The following is a 17,399-nucleotide window of genomic DNA, read 5'->3' on the forward strand; positions in this document are numbered from 1 at the left end:
TATTTTTGATTACGGTTTGGCATATCAGAAGGGATGAACTGTTAGTGCTATGCTTATTTCACACACTAAATATGAATGTGAGAACTGTAGCAGCGCGTGTCATGGATATACCTGATACTGTATGTATTTCAAAAGAGCACATTTCATGATGAAGCAAAGGATAGCTGACATTATTTTCATTGTTACCTGGAAGGTTTGGCTTCTCGTAGAGCCTCTTGTGCATTGTATATACCACTGAGGACTTCAGTGCGCTACCAGTCTTCATAGGAGTCAGTTACCCTTTTTAAGGGTTTTTATACTGTATGTTAATAAACTGCTGTGGCCTTTTCTGTAAATGTGTAGAATAATTCAGTTTTCATTTTTCCCTGGTTTGTTTTGCTTGTTTTTTAAACCCTGTTTATTAAACTGACCAATTCCACCTTATTAATGTTGTCGTTTCCTTTGCAAATTAATGTGGATTGATGAATCCTGCTATCTTATCATTTCCTCCTAACAGCTTTTCAATGGTCACCCTGGGGACCAATAGATGATCAGTAGGAGGATATTCTAGAGGGTAGTAACGAGCTGCTGTCCAAAGGAATACATTGGGTTGCATGCAATTCTTGGTCTGCAGCTGTCACTCAATAATTCAAAACGATCAGTAGTAGAGATGAGAGAATCGATTCTGATTAATCAATTTGTCTCTTTAGCAGGATTGCTTCACCTGTTGGGGGACAGCTGCTCACAGGTAAAGAAACGCCCACCTGCCTTTTGAGTGACAGGGCAGGACATCTAGCCCATTCCCATTAATCTTCTGCTTGTGTTGCTGCTCAAAGTAGTTCCTCAAGTGTAGAAATGCTTGTTAGGCTTCAAGAGCTTTAATGGATCCAAAGAATAAGTGCTTCTGCGCTTGCACCACTACTCTGAGCAGAGGCGCAGGCAGAAGATTGACCAGGCTGGCCCTGTTAATCAAGTGGTAGGTGGACTCTTCTTCACCTGTGAGGGGACAGCCCCTCACGGGTAAAGAGCTCCTGCTGAGACGAATCGATTCGCTCATCTCTACTTAGTAATGCTTCAAAAAGTCGGTGTACCCTAGGCTTTCATGATACCATTTGTATGACAGTGTGGTGACACTTCATAAATTTGTTGTAGCTTAACCTGCTAGTGTAGGCATATATACACCATTTGAACAGTAGGTTTTAGATATTTAAATAAACAGTATTTATCTGGGGGGGCGTGGCTAACTGCCGTAATGGCCGGACGCATCTAAGAGAAGCTCCGGCTCCCACCAGCTATCCTGAGCCATCCTGGTCTATACATTCGCCGAACTCTGACCCGGCAAGCTTACCTAAATCAGCAGCAAGCGCTAGACCCAAATCATGAGCCCCAGCAAAGCGCAGATGGCGGCGGAGCAACTAAAGGCGTTCGCTAGACAGGATGCCCAACATGGCGCCAGGAACCAGATGCAGCCACACTCTGATGCCAAGGCTGAACCCGAATTTACCCTGCAAACCTCCCACCAACAGCTTATGGCGGCCATCACCGGGTGCCAAGTCTCCCTGACAGGGAAGATAGAGGAGGTGAGGGTGGACCTGGGCCTACTGTGCCAGGATGTGCAACAGCTGCGTGAGCGAGTCCGGCTAACCGAGACTCGGGTGTCTGACTTGGAGGATCTGACCAATCCCTTACCAGCGAGGATCCATCTGTGGAATTGAATCTTGAAAACCGCGCACGGCGCAATAATGTGCACATCATCGGCATGCCAGAGCGGGCTGAAGGCCCAGATCCAGCAGCCTTTCTGGAGGGTTGGTTTAACGAAGTGTTCCCCAATGCTGTTTTGTTAACTGCGTATACTGTAGAAAGGGCACACAAGTTCCTACTAGACCGCTACCTCCTGGTGCTCCCCCAAGACCCCTACTGGCCCGCATGCTAAACTGGCAGGACAAGGATCTAATTCTGGCGCAAGCTAGAGTCGCACAAACCATATCACTGGGCTCAGCGAACATTTCTCTGTATCCGGATTTCTCTGCTGACCTTCAGAAGAAACTTGCTACCTTTTTGTCTCCATTAAAAGGCGCCTTCGAGAGATGAACCTCAAGTATTCCATGGCGTTCCCTGCACGCTTGAGAGTTGTGGACGGCGACAAATCACTCTTTTTTTTTTTCCAACCCGGCTGAAGCGGAGGACTGGTTATCTGGAAGACGCCGTCGTTCCCCTCCCAAGTGATCTAGCTAGCAGTTGAGGCCTTTATTGATAAGCCTAAGGGAGACTAAAAAGGCTACTGCAAAGACTGCACCATGAACACCCATTTTTTTCTTATTTTTGCTATACCTCTATTCTTCAAAGTTACCCTGGTTCAGAGTTGGGTAATCTATTGCCTCATTCTTTTTTTTATGTGGACTCAGGGATAATGGGGGTTGATTGTGTGCAGCTCTTCAAAGTCACTCAAGTAACCGGCGAGTATTACTGCAAATGGGGGGAGCCAGCTACTCCACCTGCATGGGGTTAACACCTATTTACACCGTGCAGGTCCCCCAAGCACATGGCCAATTGCTATTATGGACGTGATTATGTTCTAACAGTTCACCCACTTTTGGGGTGGTTAAGAGTATACGCAATGTTTTACGCTTTTACTGCAATGTCTAATAGTCAAGCTATGAGTTATATACAATGAACATTATCCTCGCCATAGTGGATCCCAGGCGTTGGGTGTTTTATTCTTATCTATATGTCTGGTATTATTATTATTTATTATGGCGGGTTTAAGAGTGATGTCCTGGAATGTCAGAGGTTCAGGTGGACCTAGGAAACGAATGACAGTATTTTCGCATATCCGCAGCTATGTTCCACATATTCTAGGTCTGCAGGAAACACACCTTACCACAGAAACTGGTGGGAGAGTTAGGAAACCCTGGGCCCAATGGGTAGAAAGTGCATATGGCAACTCTTACTCTAAAGGGGTGTCATTATTGATCCATAGGGCGGTTCGATGGGAACCCCATCACATGAATGTTGATCCAGAGGGGGAGTTTATTTTTGTATATACTCATATTAATGGAATGCCTTATGTGATACTGAACATGTACAACCCTCCTCCTGCCAACCTCTCACTGTTACAGGCAGCGGCAGGATTTACAGCACAATTTCCGTCAGCCGGGATTCTCGGCATGGGGGATCTTAACCTGCTCCTGGATGATTTTAAAGATAGATTCCGCAATCCGTCCAATTGCTCCTATAGACAGACATCAAGTAAAACCGCCCTGGCGTGCCTATTGTCTGAGCTTTGGTGGATTGACATCTGGAGGGAGAGGTACCCAGATAGAATTGAGTTCTCTTGCTTCACTCCCTCTAGGGGAGCCTTGTCTAGGATTGACTACCTCCTGGGCACCCCTGGCACCTTCATGGCAACGCGAGAGATACATTATGGGCCCCAGGGTCCGTCTACCATGCACCTATAATGGCCTTGATTATTGACCCCTTTTCTGCTACCCGTATACCCAAACAGCACATACACCCGTTCTGGCTATCTTTAATGTCCCTAAATGATAGGATACCTGACCAGCTTCATCCATTTCTTGCTGTTAACTTGGCTGACACCGACTCGGCCCTGCTGTGGGAGACTTTGAAAGCCTTCCTGCGTGGGTGCCTCAAGTCATCCATCTCTTACATTAAGAAATTTACTTGTCGTAAGGAGGAGGACTTGGGCATGCAGTGCAGGAATGCAGAAATCGCATGTCTCTGACCCTTCTGAAGAAAACAGGAGGAATTGTATAGACAATACATGAACCATTTGCAAAAGAAAAGTGAGTGCAAGATGCTTTTCATGCAGCAACAAACCTTTGAACAAGGCAGCAGAGTAGGCAAAATGTTGGCACAGGTAGTGAGGAGGAACAACATGTCTCCACCGATACTACATATTACAGACAATAGTGGGACAGCGATATCTGAGCCTGAAGGTATATTGGACAGGTACAAAGACTTCTATCAGGACCTATACTGCTCTCGGGCTCAGTATTCCACTCGAGCACTAGAGGACTACCTTCAGGAGGTTTCCTGCCGGCAGTTGTCTGCATCAGAAATGCTGGATGGGGAATTTACCTTGGAGGAAGTGAGGGAGGCGATCTCAGGGTTAAATTCAGGCAAAGCCCCCGGACCGGATGGGATTCCATTTGAGGTGTATTCTAAGTATGCAGACTTTTTGGCACCGCAACTCCTGCGCATGTACAAAGCGTCCCTGGATACGAATATACTCCCAGAGTCGCTGTACGAGGCCTCTATTGTAGTCCTGTTAAAGCCCGATAAAGATCCCTTAGCATGTGGGTCATACCGCCCTATATCGCTATTAAACTTAGACTACAAAATTCTCACCAAATTATTAGCAAACAGACTAAACAGAGCTATATCATCCATTATACATGAAAACAAATCCGGCTTTATTCCTGGTAGATCCACCTCTAGCAACATATGGAGGGCACAGGTTATCGCTCCGATGGGATGCGCAGACCGGAGATTATGGGCTTTGGCCGCGTTAGACACGGCGAAAGCATTTGACTCAGTAGAATGGCCTTATTTGGTACAGGTCCTCAGGTTTTTTGGCTTTGGTCCTACGTTCATCAGGTGGGTTAATATCATCTATAACTCCCCATCCGCGAATATTCTGATCAATGGCTCCCTATCGCCAACATTTAAACTATACAGAGGAACCAGGCAGGGATGCCCTCTGTCTCCCCTGTTGTTCGCGGTAGCTATTGAACATTTGGCATTAAGAATTCGGCAGGATAGTATTTTTAAGGGTATAGCAATGGGAAACAGGGAAGATAGGTTGGGTCTATATGCTGACTACCTCATCTTGTACATGGACTCAGTAGAATCCACCTTGCCTAGAGCAATTGCCCTAATTGAGCAATTTGGGGTCTTTCTCTGGTCTATGTATAAATTGGGCAAAATCGGCCATTATGGGCCTCGGAGTGGCCACCAGTGTATCAGAATTTGATAGTAGTAGATAAATTTAAGTATTTAGGAGTAATCATCACTAAAGAACCCGCTACTTCACATGAACTGAACACGAGTCCCTTGACGTCATACTTTTGTGGATAGGTTTAAGTCCTGGAATACCTTACCGTTGTCAACCATGGGTCGCATAAATATAATCAAAATGATTCTCCAACCTAAGGCTTTGTACCTGCTGGAACACGCATGTGTACCCATTCCACGTAAATTCTTTGATAAACTACACTCTCTCATGGCGACATTCATATGGGGTAGGAACAGACGAAAACTGGCCATTAAATCCCTACAGTGGACCTGGGATGAGGGTGGGGCGGCCTTACCGGACCTATTTTTGTATTTTCTTGCTGGTCAGTTGCGGTATTTGGTGCCATGGGTGACCCCGGGATGTGCTTCCTAATTCAGAATATTACTTGCAGGAGTATTTGCAACTCTCCACTCCTATGGCTGGTCTTAGAAGGCCTGACATCTGTATCAGGCTTGTTTCTACCGATTTCATAAGCTGGCAAATCGGGTGTGGAGTGCTGCAAAAATGCAGCGATACAATGATTTACCAGATGATATACAGCTGTGGAATAATCCACATCTGTTACACTGCGAAGGGGAGATGATATGGCATTTGCTATTTGAAAGATCTTTATGAGAATGGAATTCTGTTTTCCTTCTCTCAGCTACAGAACAAAGTGGGAGTTTTGAGGCCACATTTCTTTAGGTATCTGCAGCTGAGACATGCCCTTCAAGCTCAGATCCGGGCTCTTAAGGGACAAGTGTCTTTGTATCCACTCATAGGGGTCTTTAGAACACAAGGACCGAAGGGAATGATATCTGCCATTTATACGCATCTGCTCAACCTCAAAATCTCAGCTTCTCCATTAGGCGCGGAATGTAAATGGAGAGGGAATATACCCACATTGATGGAGGAATGGAGCGAGGCCCTTGAAGCCCCAATAGCTGTATCTCCATCCCTCACTAACAGACTGATACAACTCTTTATATTGCATAGGTGTTACCTCACCCCGACCAGGCTTTTCAAAATGGGTAGAAGGCCACAGATGTGCACAGTTGAACGCAGATTTTTGGCACCTGATGTGGGACTGTAGTTACATTCAATCATTCTGGAGGGAGGTAGTAGATGTAATTTCTTCCCTGATTCCAGATAACTTGGAAGTCTGCCTTTTGGGAATTATTGATGAGGATTCAAGATCACACTATACTCTTACCTTTATCAGGGAAGCCCTTTTCCTAGCTAGGAAAGCTATCGCTCTTAAATGGATGGCGGACAGACCCCCTACGGTTAATCAATGGAAAGCCCTTGTTAACAATATCATCCATCTCCTTCGAGAAGATTATCTACTCACGTAGAGGATGCCCCCAGAAATACCAAAAGATATGGGGGCTGTGGTGTGATTCCCCTCTGACTGCCACAACAGCCCATTTACACTCTCTATAGCATAGTCATACTGCTTTGCCCATCACATAGTTTCAGAAATTTAGTTTGGTGTTCACTGAAAAGATTATAACACGATGTATAATGTTAATATGGATGTTCATTGACATGCTGTACTATTGATATGTCGACTATTAACAATTTGATGAAAGAAAATTCTTTATTTTTGTCTTTTTTTCCTTATGCAATGTGATGCGTGATTCACTGAATTTGTCTTTGATTGATCTATTGTATCTCTTGCTGGTCATTTTTCAATAAAGCGAGTTTAAAAAAAACAAACAAACAGTATTTATCAACTTCAATCCTTAACACCTAAAGGACAGGGGTTTTACAAGAGTTTTTCACGCTTTAGTTATGGCACCTAATTAAAGTCATACTTCTCTTCTCCCCACCACTCTGTTCCCATTCAGGCTGTTTACTTCTAGCAAGGATATGGTAACCTGCGCCACTGCTGCCAGCCTCTTGGGGGCACATCACCGCCGAAGCCAGTCATTGCCTGCAGCGACACTGGTGACCATGTCCATACCCCAGCCGGAAGTAAACAAACCAGGGACAGGAAGATGGCCAACAGGAGCAGAGCACAGAACTGGAATAGTATGAAACTTTCATTAGGTCATGCATGCTATGGGGGCATAAGTAAATAGTGAAGGTTCACAGAAAACCCTTTTAAGAACATGTTTGTATCTGTACATTCAAATGTATGTTGGATAAGCCATTAATGCTGCGAGTCCGACTATAGACAATTAGCTGGATGAATATTATAACTAAACCACCCCTGTCTGCAGACGGATGGGACAAGTGCACAGACTTCTAATTTCCCAACACCATTTAGGGGCAATTTTTTTGTTTGTTTATTATTGCATTGTACTCATTTACAGCTAAAATCGTTTTTTCAATTGGTCTTCAGTAAAATATGGAATTTTTTTTTGTGTACAGAGCTAAGATGCCAAGGAGCAAACGGACTCCTTATCTCTGCTCCTATAAACACTCATTATAGCACAATCCTTATCTTACTGACAAGAATGTGGCTTAAATGTTTATGACCTCTTAGTAGTTTAGAGCTAAGGTTTATTAGATAACCAGCACAAAGTGAAAGTACTAGTCACACAGTTAGAAAAACTGTTAACCCTTTGTGACAGAATGGCTCAATATTTTAAATAAAGGTCAATAGAAAATACTCATTTTTGGCTTAAAATCATAAAGTGCAATCAAACAAAAATTGCCTCCAAAAGGTGTACATAGCCTTTAAGCCTGTATTAGACAGGAAGCTCAGCAAGCGACTGTCAGGAGGCTAGCTAGCAGAGGAGACCGCTGCTATTACATGCAACAATCTCCTCAGCAGCATGGATTGCAAGTCCACATACTGTCTAGTGGTTTGTCGGTGGCAGATTGCTATTAGACAGTGCTTGTGGGCTTTCCTTTTATACACCTGTGTCCTGCATAGTAATAAACAGTAGTCAGAAAAGACCTAAGTGTGAGTTTTCAATACTACCATTTACACGTCCGCACCCGTTCCGCACCCATTCATTCTCTATGGGCCCGGACGTGAACCGGAGAGAACACTATGTGCTTTCCGCATTTGCGGCCCCGAACTTCCGGTCCGCAGCTCCGCAAAACATGTCCCATTCTTGTCTGCAGCTGCGGACAAGAATAGGCATTTCTATAGGGGGTGCCGGCCGCGGACGTGTGAATGGACCCTTAGACAGGGGGGCAGCACAAACATGGCCAGATTTCTTGCTAAGAAAAGGAATAGGTATTCTCCGTAAACTGATAATATCACAGATATGACGACACGCCTTAACCTATCAAGTTCCTATGACTGGCTAGCAGATCATAAAAGTTTATTGGTTTTGTGTGTTTTATTTATTATTATTATTATTTTTTCTGGTAAGGACCTGGGGACATCCTAAAACATTTAATGTGAAAATGGCTTAATGTACAATAATGTGCCTAAACCTCAATCCAAGACTCTTTATGCCAACATATTCTGAAGATTTTGGGTCATTTGAGAAAACATACCAAAAGTTATTCACATTAAACTATTTTATTTGAATCCTAAAACATTTAATGTGAACAGCTTAATGTACTATAATGTGTCTAAACCTCAATCAATTGCCTTGAAACTTTGCACAACCTAAGTTCTCAGCTTCCCAAACCTATCCTGGAAGTTTCATGGATTTTGGCTACCCACAAGGCGAATGAGTGACCTTAAGCTTGTTTTTTTAATGTGGCTTAACGTACAAAAAACAACTCCGATGTTAACCAATTTCCCCCAAACTAGACTCTCTATGCCAACATATTCTGAAGATTTGGGGTCATTTGATAAAACATACCAAAAGTTATTCAGATTAAACTATTTTAGTCGAATCCTAAAACATTTAATGTGAACAGCTTAATGTAAAAAGAGCTTAATGTACCAAGACCTCAATGAATTGCATTGAAACTTTGCCCAACCTAAGTTCCCAGCTTCCCAAACCTATCCTGGAAGTTATATGGATTTTGGCTACCCACAAGCCAAATGAGTGACATTAAGCTTGTTTATTGGGGAGCTTAATGTGGCTTAACGTACATAAAACTTAGATGTTAACAGATTTCCCCCAAAACTTACATAATATAAGACTCTTATCTATTCAAATAAATCCTGAAATTTTTTATGACATTGGGGACATGACTTCATATCTCTTACCTTCATATTGCAATAACTCAGTTTGCGAGAAGACAATTTTTTATTAAACTATATAAACCAAAACATAAGTGTTCTTAGAGGAAAACTTCAGCCTGTATCCATAACCTTTCGGTATGTCCCTATAGATCAGGGATGCTCAACCTGCGGCCCTCCAGCTGTTGTAAAACTACAATTCCCACCATGCCCTGCTGTAGGCTGTCCAGGCATGCTGGGAGTTGTAGTTTTGCAACAGCTGGAGGGCTGCAGGTTGAGCATCCCTGCTATAGATGATAGATAGCACCATCTGGGATGAAGAATAAATGAGAAATCAATGACAGAGGAGGTAGTGAGGGTAATAAGTATGCACATTCTTATCTATGGCATCATAAAAAATAGTGGCCAAAACAAATATACCCCTACTTGATTGGTACAGAAATATCACCTCTTTTACTCTGAGTGCGATCTCACATTCCACCCTACTAACAGTCGGATAGAAGTGACAGCTCAGAACCAAACAGCTGTTCCAGGGCAGATCAGTTCTCCTGCACATACAGGGGATTGTATATTAGAGCAGTTTTTTAAACCTCAGATTCTTTCTTATGTTCCTATTCAGGGTGTAGTGCCATAACAGAATGGCAGGGTTGTAGGATCTGAGGCAGTGTGGGCAGGTCTAACAGTGTAGACTTTTATTTATTTGTGCTCTTGATAAAGGGGACTTAGTTGTAATCCCTGAAACGCGTCGAGCTTTCTTGAAATAAAATAAGCATCCTTGGTTGAAGCCCTCGAATTTTCTTCCATCACGAGGACGGGGTGTATATCCATCTTACAGGCGACCTCGGCGAGGGAGGTAAGGAGTACAGGTGTCTTGAGTTTATCCTGTCCATCCCCCTCCCTGGTGAAGTAAGTCCCTTGACTTAACTTATATTTTAAATTTTAATTTTTATTATTATACCACCATTATTGTAGCAAAACCTTTCTATACCACCTTGATTTAATATCAATTGAGCGGTTGCAGATAACCCGTATATTATACTATACACATATATCTCTCTACTGCCATTCTTGTAATATCTGTCACATGTAACTGGCACCCCACTATACTGTTAAGTGTAGACTAATAGAGGTGTCTTATTTCTGGACATGCTCATAAAAATAAAGGGTATGGTTATGCAAACAGGGACTCTAGTAAGGTACTGCATCATACCACCATACAATGACCATGTAGTGGTAGAAATAGGGATGAGCAAATTAGAGAGTGTATTGCCTCCTATGAGCCAAAGTTATTACTTCGCAAAGTCTCGCGAGACTTCGCATAACGACTTCATAAATCAATTTCTACTGTAAAAAACATTTCCCTCCCCCCTCCCCCCCTGACTTGAGCATCGGAGCAATTCAATGTTTTTTTTTGTTTACAATAACACACTGCCGGGCGGAGGCTTCCGTCCAGCAGTGTGTTCGGTGACGTCATCGGCTCTGATGGGCAGGCTTTAGAGCTGCCCTAGCAGTTTTACTGGCGACGTCACAGGGCTCCCTGAGCAGCCGGATGCAGCAAATATTCAAATAGTCTACTGCTCCAGCCACAAAACTGCAGATGCTATGGTGCTAGCTTTCACTACAGTTACACACATACTAAGCCTGCCATCCAATCCAAGGAATGTTCCCTGCATAAATGTGTGAAATTATTAATTACCTGGCACTAGACCACACGAAGAGATGAGAGCAGCATGATTAATTTTGATTATCTTTGGACAAGGTGCAGCAGAAGGATATAGGATTCGTTATCAGCTGCTTTACAGAGCTACCCTCTGCCCACATCGGGATTGAGGGGTCCTGCATCTCGCCTATATCTTGGAAACTACAGCCATTGATGTCCATGTAGCTGCCTGTTAAAGGGATTATCCGGGAATTTGATATTGATGGCCTGTTCTTAGAAAAGGTCATCAATATCAGATTGGCAGGTGTCTGACTATCTAGGACATGTCCCTATACTTAGGACAGTGCCAGCAAAGACCCAGAGGGTGCGCTGCCCTCCATTCATTCCTATGGGAGCGCCCCATATAAGTGAATTTAGCAGTGGTCATGCTTGCATCGTGTGCCTCCCATTCATATCAATGGGGTTTTCCCAAAATAGCAGAGTGGCTATTTGGCACTCTCATAGGAATGAATGGAGGGCAGCCTTGTGTGTGCCCTCCGGAAGTTTGCCGGATCTGTTTTAAGCAGGGTGGATTTGATTTAAATCAAACAGATTTAAATCACTAGTCAGTAAGGCTTGATTTAAATCAGTTTTTTACATAAAGATTCATATTTGGCCAATTTTTCTGTTGTACTTAGGAAGGAGAAAAATAATCATTACCTTAATAATAACAATTTAAATGTTATTGTTTCAGTTGAATAAATCCTATTACAGCATGTTATTTGCTTAAACATCCATGTTTGTTAACTAATTTGGCTAAAGAAAATATATATATTTTAAGAAACTTAGACTGTCGGCCCAGCCTACACAAGAAAAGCTTAATAATGTCCTCTGTAGCTCACTCGTCATCTTCATCATCTTCTTCTTTGTTCATAATCTGGAAAAGAAAAACAAGCTTTCCTGCTTTATCGGGACCCAAACAATTTCTCAATTTAGAATGAACGAGTCCAAAGGAGGAGAATATTCTTTCAACGCCCGCAGAAGAAGCTACTGCTGTTAAACTTCCACCAGTTCACTGGTGTGACTGTCTTTAAAATATCTTCAGCAAACATATATTTCTATTCACTGAACTTTAAACTTAGCACTGAAGGGGTTGATTCTGTATTTATAGGTTTGTAGAAGTTAGGATTAAGTTAGGATCTTTTTCTCAACTCTTTTCATGTTCTAAATTCAGTTTTGAGAACTCCAAAATTAAACCAAGCATCTGTGATAATATCTTGTAGGCAGAGAAACTACCCAGTAATCTTACAAAAACCTCTGAAAGAGCATGACCTTGTGAATGGATTAATGGAATTTAACAAAAAATTAAACATATACAGCCTTATTCTACATAATTAAAAAAGTAATCTTTATTTCATAATGAAATAACCTTTGGATGGTAATATATTTTCCTCAAAAAGCATTTTATATAAAAAAAATCCCATTTAAATAAAAAATCTGATTTAAATAAAAAAAATCCGATTTTTTTTTTTTTTTTTTTAAATCATTGATTTTTATCCACCCTGGTTTTAAGTACAGGGTCCTACCTCTGGGACCTGCACCTATTAGACTTTGGGGGCATACCCTAGCAACATGCCCCAAATGTCTGAGATGGTACAACCCCTTTAATTTCTTTAAACACCTAAAGGATTTGCAAACTTATTAAATGCCATTTTGAATTCTTAGAGGGGTGCAATTTTTTAAATGGGGTGAGTTATAGGCCCCTAAAAGCGACTTCATAACTGAATTTATCCCTACAAAAAAGCATTTTCTTGAAGATTTTAAAACCGCTTTTAAACTTCTAAGCCTATATCTTTACTTTCCTAACAGCTCATAAATACCGACTTGAAAGGATAATCCCATCACAGACATTGATAGTATATTGTTAGCCTATGCCATCATTGTCAGACAGGTCCAGAACAGGCCCCCAAAGTGAAGAAGAGTGCATCACACAAGCACAGCCACCTTCAATTCATAGCCATAGGAGATCTGAAAACAGGGAGTTAGTTACTCTGATTGCCTGATTGGAGTCGGGAAGGAATTTTTTCCCCCTGAAGTGAGAAAGATTGGCTTCTACCTTACCGGGGTCTTTTTGCCTTCCTCTGGATCAATTTGCAGGATAACAGACTGAACTGGACAGCTGTCTTTTTTCAGCCTTATAAACTATGCAAACCACTGAGCCTCCTAGAAATCCAAGGAGGGGGCTCTGGAATCGGAGCACTGGTGACAGGTGAGCTTTTTACTTTTAAATCCATGCCCCCTGTATGGCAATATTACAAAGGGTTCACAGTCTCTGAAAACCCTTTTAAGTAGTCTTTGAAGGAGTAGTTTCATAATAGAATGCTATGGCCTACAACTAAGGCTACTTTCACACTAGCGTTCGGAACTCACAAGCGGAGCCCCGTTTGAAGGCTCTCACAAGCGGCCCCAAACGCATCCGTACTGCCCCAATGCATTCTGAATGGATGCGGATCCGCTCAGAATGCATTAGTCTGGCACAGTTTGGCCTCCGCTCAGCAGGTGTCCTTTCGGAGGCAAACTGATCCGTCCAGACTTACAATGGAAGTCAATGGGGACAGATCCGTTTGAAGGTGACACAATATGGTGCAATTTCAAACGGATCCGTCCCCCATTGCCTTTCAATGTAAAGTCTAGACGGATCCGTCTGACTAACTTTCAGACTTAAATTTTTTCTGAAATATAATGCATACGGATCCGTTCTGAAAAGAATCCCATCGTCTGCATTATCGGAGCGGATCCGTCTGTGCAGACACCAGACGGATCTACTCCGAACGCAAGTGTGAAAGTAGCCCAAGGCCGAGTTATAGGAGCAGAACAGAAAGCACGGATTTGGCACATAACTGAACGGAGCCCACGGGCCCCATAGACTATAATGGGGTCCGTTAGGTTTCTACTCAGAAGATGATTTTGGAGCGAAGACAAAAGTTGTGCATGCAGGACTTTTGTCTCAGCTTCAAAAATCTTCCTCTGAGCGGAAACCTAACGGACCCTATTATAGTCTTGGAGGTCCGTAGTCTCCGTTCGGCTCTGTTATGTGCCAAATCCGTGCTTTCCGTTCTCCTGCTCCTATAACCGGAAAGGCTGAACGCTGATGTGAACTCAGCCTAAGACACGTCATAACATTCTGATTGGTGGGGGTCTTACTTCTACAATCCCGGTGATCCAGAATTGCGGCTCTTAGGCTTTTCTCCTACACAGTTTTGCTTTACAGCCCTATTTAAGCGAGTCGTGTCAAGCTGCAGTCCCAACTTTTGGCACCTTTTCCTGACAGCAATGTGCGACAGATGTCAACTAAAGTCAAAAAGTTTATCTGCTGACCTGGATTTTTGCTGTAGCTGAAGAGTCATTAATTCCAGTCCATTGAAACCCACACTAGTCCACAGGTGACTAGAATCTTTACAGACCAATCGTTCAGAAAATGACCACCTGAAATCTCAAATGCATGGTCAGCTTAACGGGTTTTAATAATCGGTATGGTCCCAGCAGTCAGGTGGAAACATGCTTAGTTCTATTTCATTAGCTTACCAAAATAAAAATGTAATTTCAAATGAACAAATTACATTTCAAGTGTTCCTGTAAACAACTTTAATACCGTGAAAAACAGTTAAATTAAATGATAAAATTAACAAATCTGCACACGTTAAAAAAAGCATGAGGTAGACTGACTAGTGAAGCCAAATTCACCATGTTTTTAGTCAATTATATTTTAAGCAGCATATTTAAGACTTCTATTACTCAACAGATCCAATAGAGGCTACAGCAAAATGGGCATGACGATGACAACAAATCATCAGCTTACATTCATTACGGATATTTTTTTCAAGCAATGCTGGTGTAAGTTATGCCATAATTACAAAGAAACATTCATTAAATTAGGCTGAGTTCACACGTCAGTTATTTCCATCAGTAGTGAGACAAACCCAGATCTGGGTCAAAAACAGAACAGGTGCAGAACTTTCCATTCTACCTCATCTCCAAGTAGGCTTCATTACGGGTGAAGACAATAACCGATGGAAATAACTGAAGTGTGAACTCACCCCTAGGTTTATGCTTTTTGGCGGCAGCAACAGAGGGATACAACAAACACTGCAGCAAGGCCATTTTGACACAATACGATGTGCCCTGCAGAACAGAAGAATTTTCAAACCTTCAAATAAATTTAGTGCAAATTGAAAAACAACAAAAAAGGTTGAAAGAAAACCTTCCAGCTCTGCAGGAATGGCTGGCAGGACAGCTTTACACAGAATGGTTGCAGCATATTTGCAGACTACATTTATTTTAGAGGTTGGGTCCAAAAATGTTTATTCTCTTTTGAATCCAATCCACGCTTTGACAAAAAAAAAAAAACACAAAAAAAAAAACCTAGGCGGCAAAGCTGGTGCAGCGAACGCAACACAGGAACATTAAAATAATGAAATAACGGAGCAAACATCACAACGCAGTCATTGTCACAATACAGATATACGAATTAGTGATCTTTTGGTCTATGCAAAGGCCACTCCATTTAGTGCCAAATTCTCTTTGGAAAATCCTAGCACTGAAAGATTATACTAAACCACACTGTGACCCCTTTGTTCTTGAACAGTTCATGAAAAAGAACATTAAGGATCACACCTAAAAGGCAAGATCATTGTGCAGAGTAGAAAAAAAAAAAAATATTTGCAAAATAGACATTAATCTATAAAATGTGCAACAAAAATTGATGCAGTGTATGATACAAGTTTGAAAACTTTTTTTTTCTAATATATTAAGTATTTTGTTCTAATTTGTAAACAATTCATTTTTTTATGTTAACACTATTTTTCAGACACTAAATGGCTACCTGCTTTCCAAAAATGGTAAAGAAACTAACAAGCAAACACACAAAACATCGGTATGTGAACAAAGTTCAATATACAGGTTCACTCTACTTTGGTTCTGCCTGTGCACAAATAATTTCATGATAAATGGTGATCCTCACTAAGAGGAGATGGGCTTGGCATATAAATAATATGAATTAATAGGGACATTTTAAAAGCTTAGATTGGTGTGTCTGAGCACTGAGATCCCCACCAATCTCTAGAATTGGGGGGGTTTGCTTAGTGCGCTGTCTCTCCCTGCTGCATGAGATGGGCCCATAGACTTTCTACTTGGTCCATCTCACTTCCAGTCCTGTAGAAAGGAGAGAGGGCATGCTAAGTGAGCGCTTCTCTCCCCTTGTTTTAGAGATCGTGGGGCTCTTAGAATGCAGACCTCCATGGATCTAAACTTTTGATATGTCCCTATGACATATCAAAAGTTGACTGAAAGTACAGTTCAACTTTAGTTTGGATACATTCTTTTCCTTCAATACGCCAAGCTGATATACCAAGCCTATGGATAGCTATAATGGATTTTCAAAGTAGAACAAATAATTCTGGCATATCTATAAAATTCCTGGAAGCAGGGCAGGTTGTCTAGAAGCCATATGCAGATGCATGCCTGGATGGCACTCATTGTTTTATGCCAATTTTCAAGTATTAAAGGGGTTTTCTCATGTTAACAGATGCCATTTTTCCTGTAGACAAAGCAAATACAAGACACTCATGTATTGTCATTGTCCATATTGCCTCCTATCACATTATACACTGCTCTTACCCAGGTGTTATGACCCCTTGCAATCCAGCAGTGGTGGCATGCTATAGGAAAAAGCGCCGCTCTCTGGTGGCCAGGACTGTGGAAGCACGCATGGGTACACATGCGCAGCAGCCCCCAACCCCGCTACCTTATATCTGTGCTGCAGCGGTGGCTGTAATCCCTGGATACATGCAGTGTATAATGCAATGGAAGAGTGAATGAAGCCAGCAAAGGAAGTACCTTGTATTAACTTTCCTTACATGACAAATGTAACTTGCCGAAGAGAGAGAACACTTTTAAGACTTTGCTAAATAATGCATGACTTCTATCAAATAATTTTACTCCCCATTTCCCAACATTTGATACTAGAGCATAACATAAGGGGTGGTTATCTGGTGCACAAATGTGTTTCTTAGTAAAGAGCAACCAGGTGCAAATGGTGAACTGTAGACTATTAATTGTGACAATCTCACATAAAATGTATGATTGATAGAAAAACATTGTTCACAATATAAAAATACTGATACAGGAAGAGATTGTGCCGCTATCCATCATTTGGTAATAATGAACCCCTGAGAAGTCCATTGAACCACATTCAAGAAAGTCCACAGTATTATATTAAAGAAGACCAAAGCCAGTCGGGGTAACAGCTCTGTAGACTTCATTGGTCCATAAATATCCATGTCCAGAGGGCAGCCTCATCTCAGCAAGGCAAATTTAAGTATTGGAATCTAAGCCCCAACTCATTTGCACGTGTTCCATTTCACTTGTGTCAAGTCTTTATCTTGGCATATCAGAAAAGGTTTTCCTTCCACCTTCAAACGTGGTGCCCAGTAAGGAAAAAGAGTGGTTTATCATCAATACTGTTGGCAGTCTGAAATTCATCTCGCAGTCTGAACTGCCATTCATCTTCAAGCTCTAATCGTCCAATTGTTTGCCTGAGGGAGCTTCGGTCTTGACAAATAACGCAAAGAGTGGCACCTTTAAAAGTAATGGAGAATTCGTTTGTTACC

General features: G+C 42.0%; 1 protein-coding gene across 6 annotated transcripts in view; it reads right to left on the reverse strand.

The window, feature by feature from the left end:
• Positions 1 to 14,361: 14,361 nt before the first annotated feature.
• The window catches only part of GREB1L (GREB1 like retinoic acid receptor coactivator), a 115,902-nt gene continuing 112,864 nt past the window's right edge, over positions 14,362 to 17,399 (reverse strand). For all 6 annotated transcript variants that reach the window (XM_044294469.1, XM_044294470.1, XM_044294468.1 and 3 more), the window contains exon 34: positions 14,362 to 17,367. In XM_044294469.1, coding sequence (XP_044150404.1) covers positions 17,204 to 17,367 — 164 coding nt within the window. In that variant the 3' untranslated portion in view covers positions 14,362 to 17,203. The remainder of the gene's footprint in view (positions 17,368 to 17,399) is intronic.

Source organism: Bufo gargarizans, chromosome 5, assembly GCF_014858855.1.
Source record: "Bufo gargarizans isolate SCDJY-AF-19 chromosome 5, ASM1485885v1, whole genome shotgun sequence".
NCBI classification, from domain to species: Eukaryota; Metazoa; Chordata; class Amphibia; order Anura; family Bufonidae; genus Bufo; species Bufo gargarizans.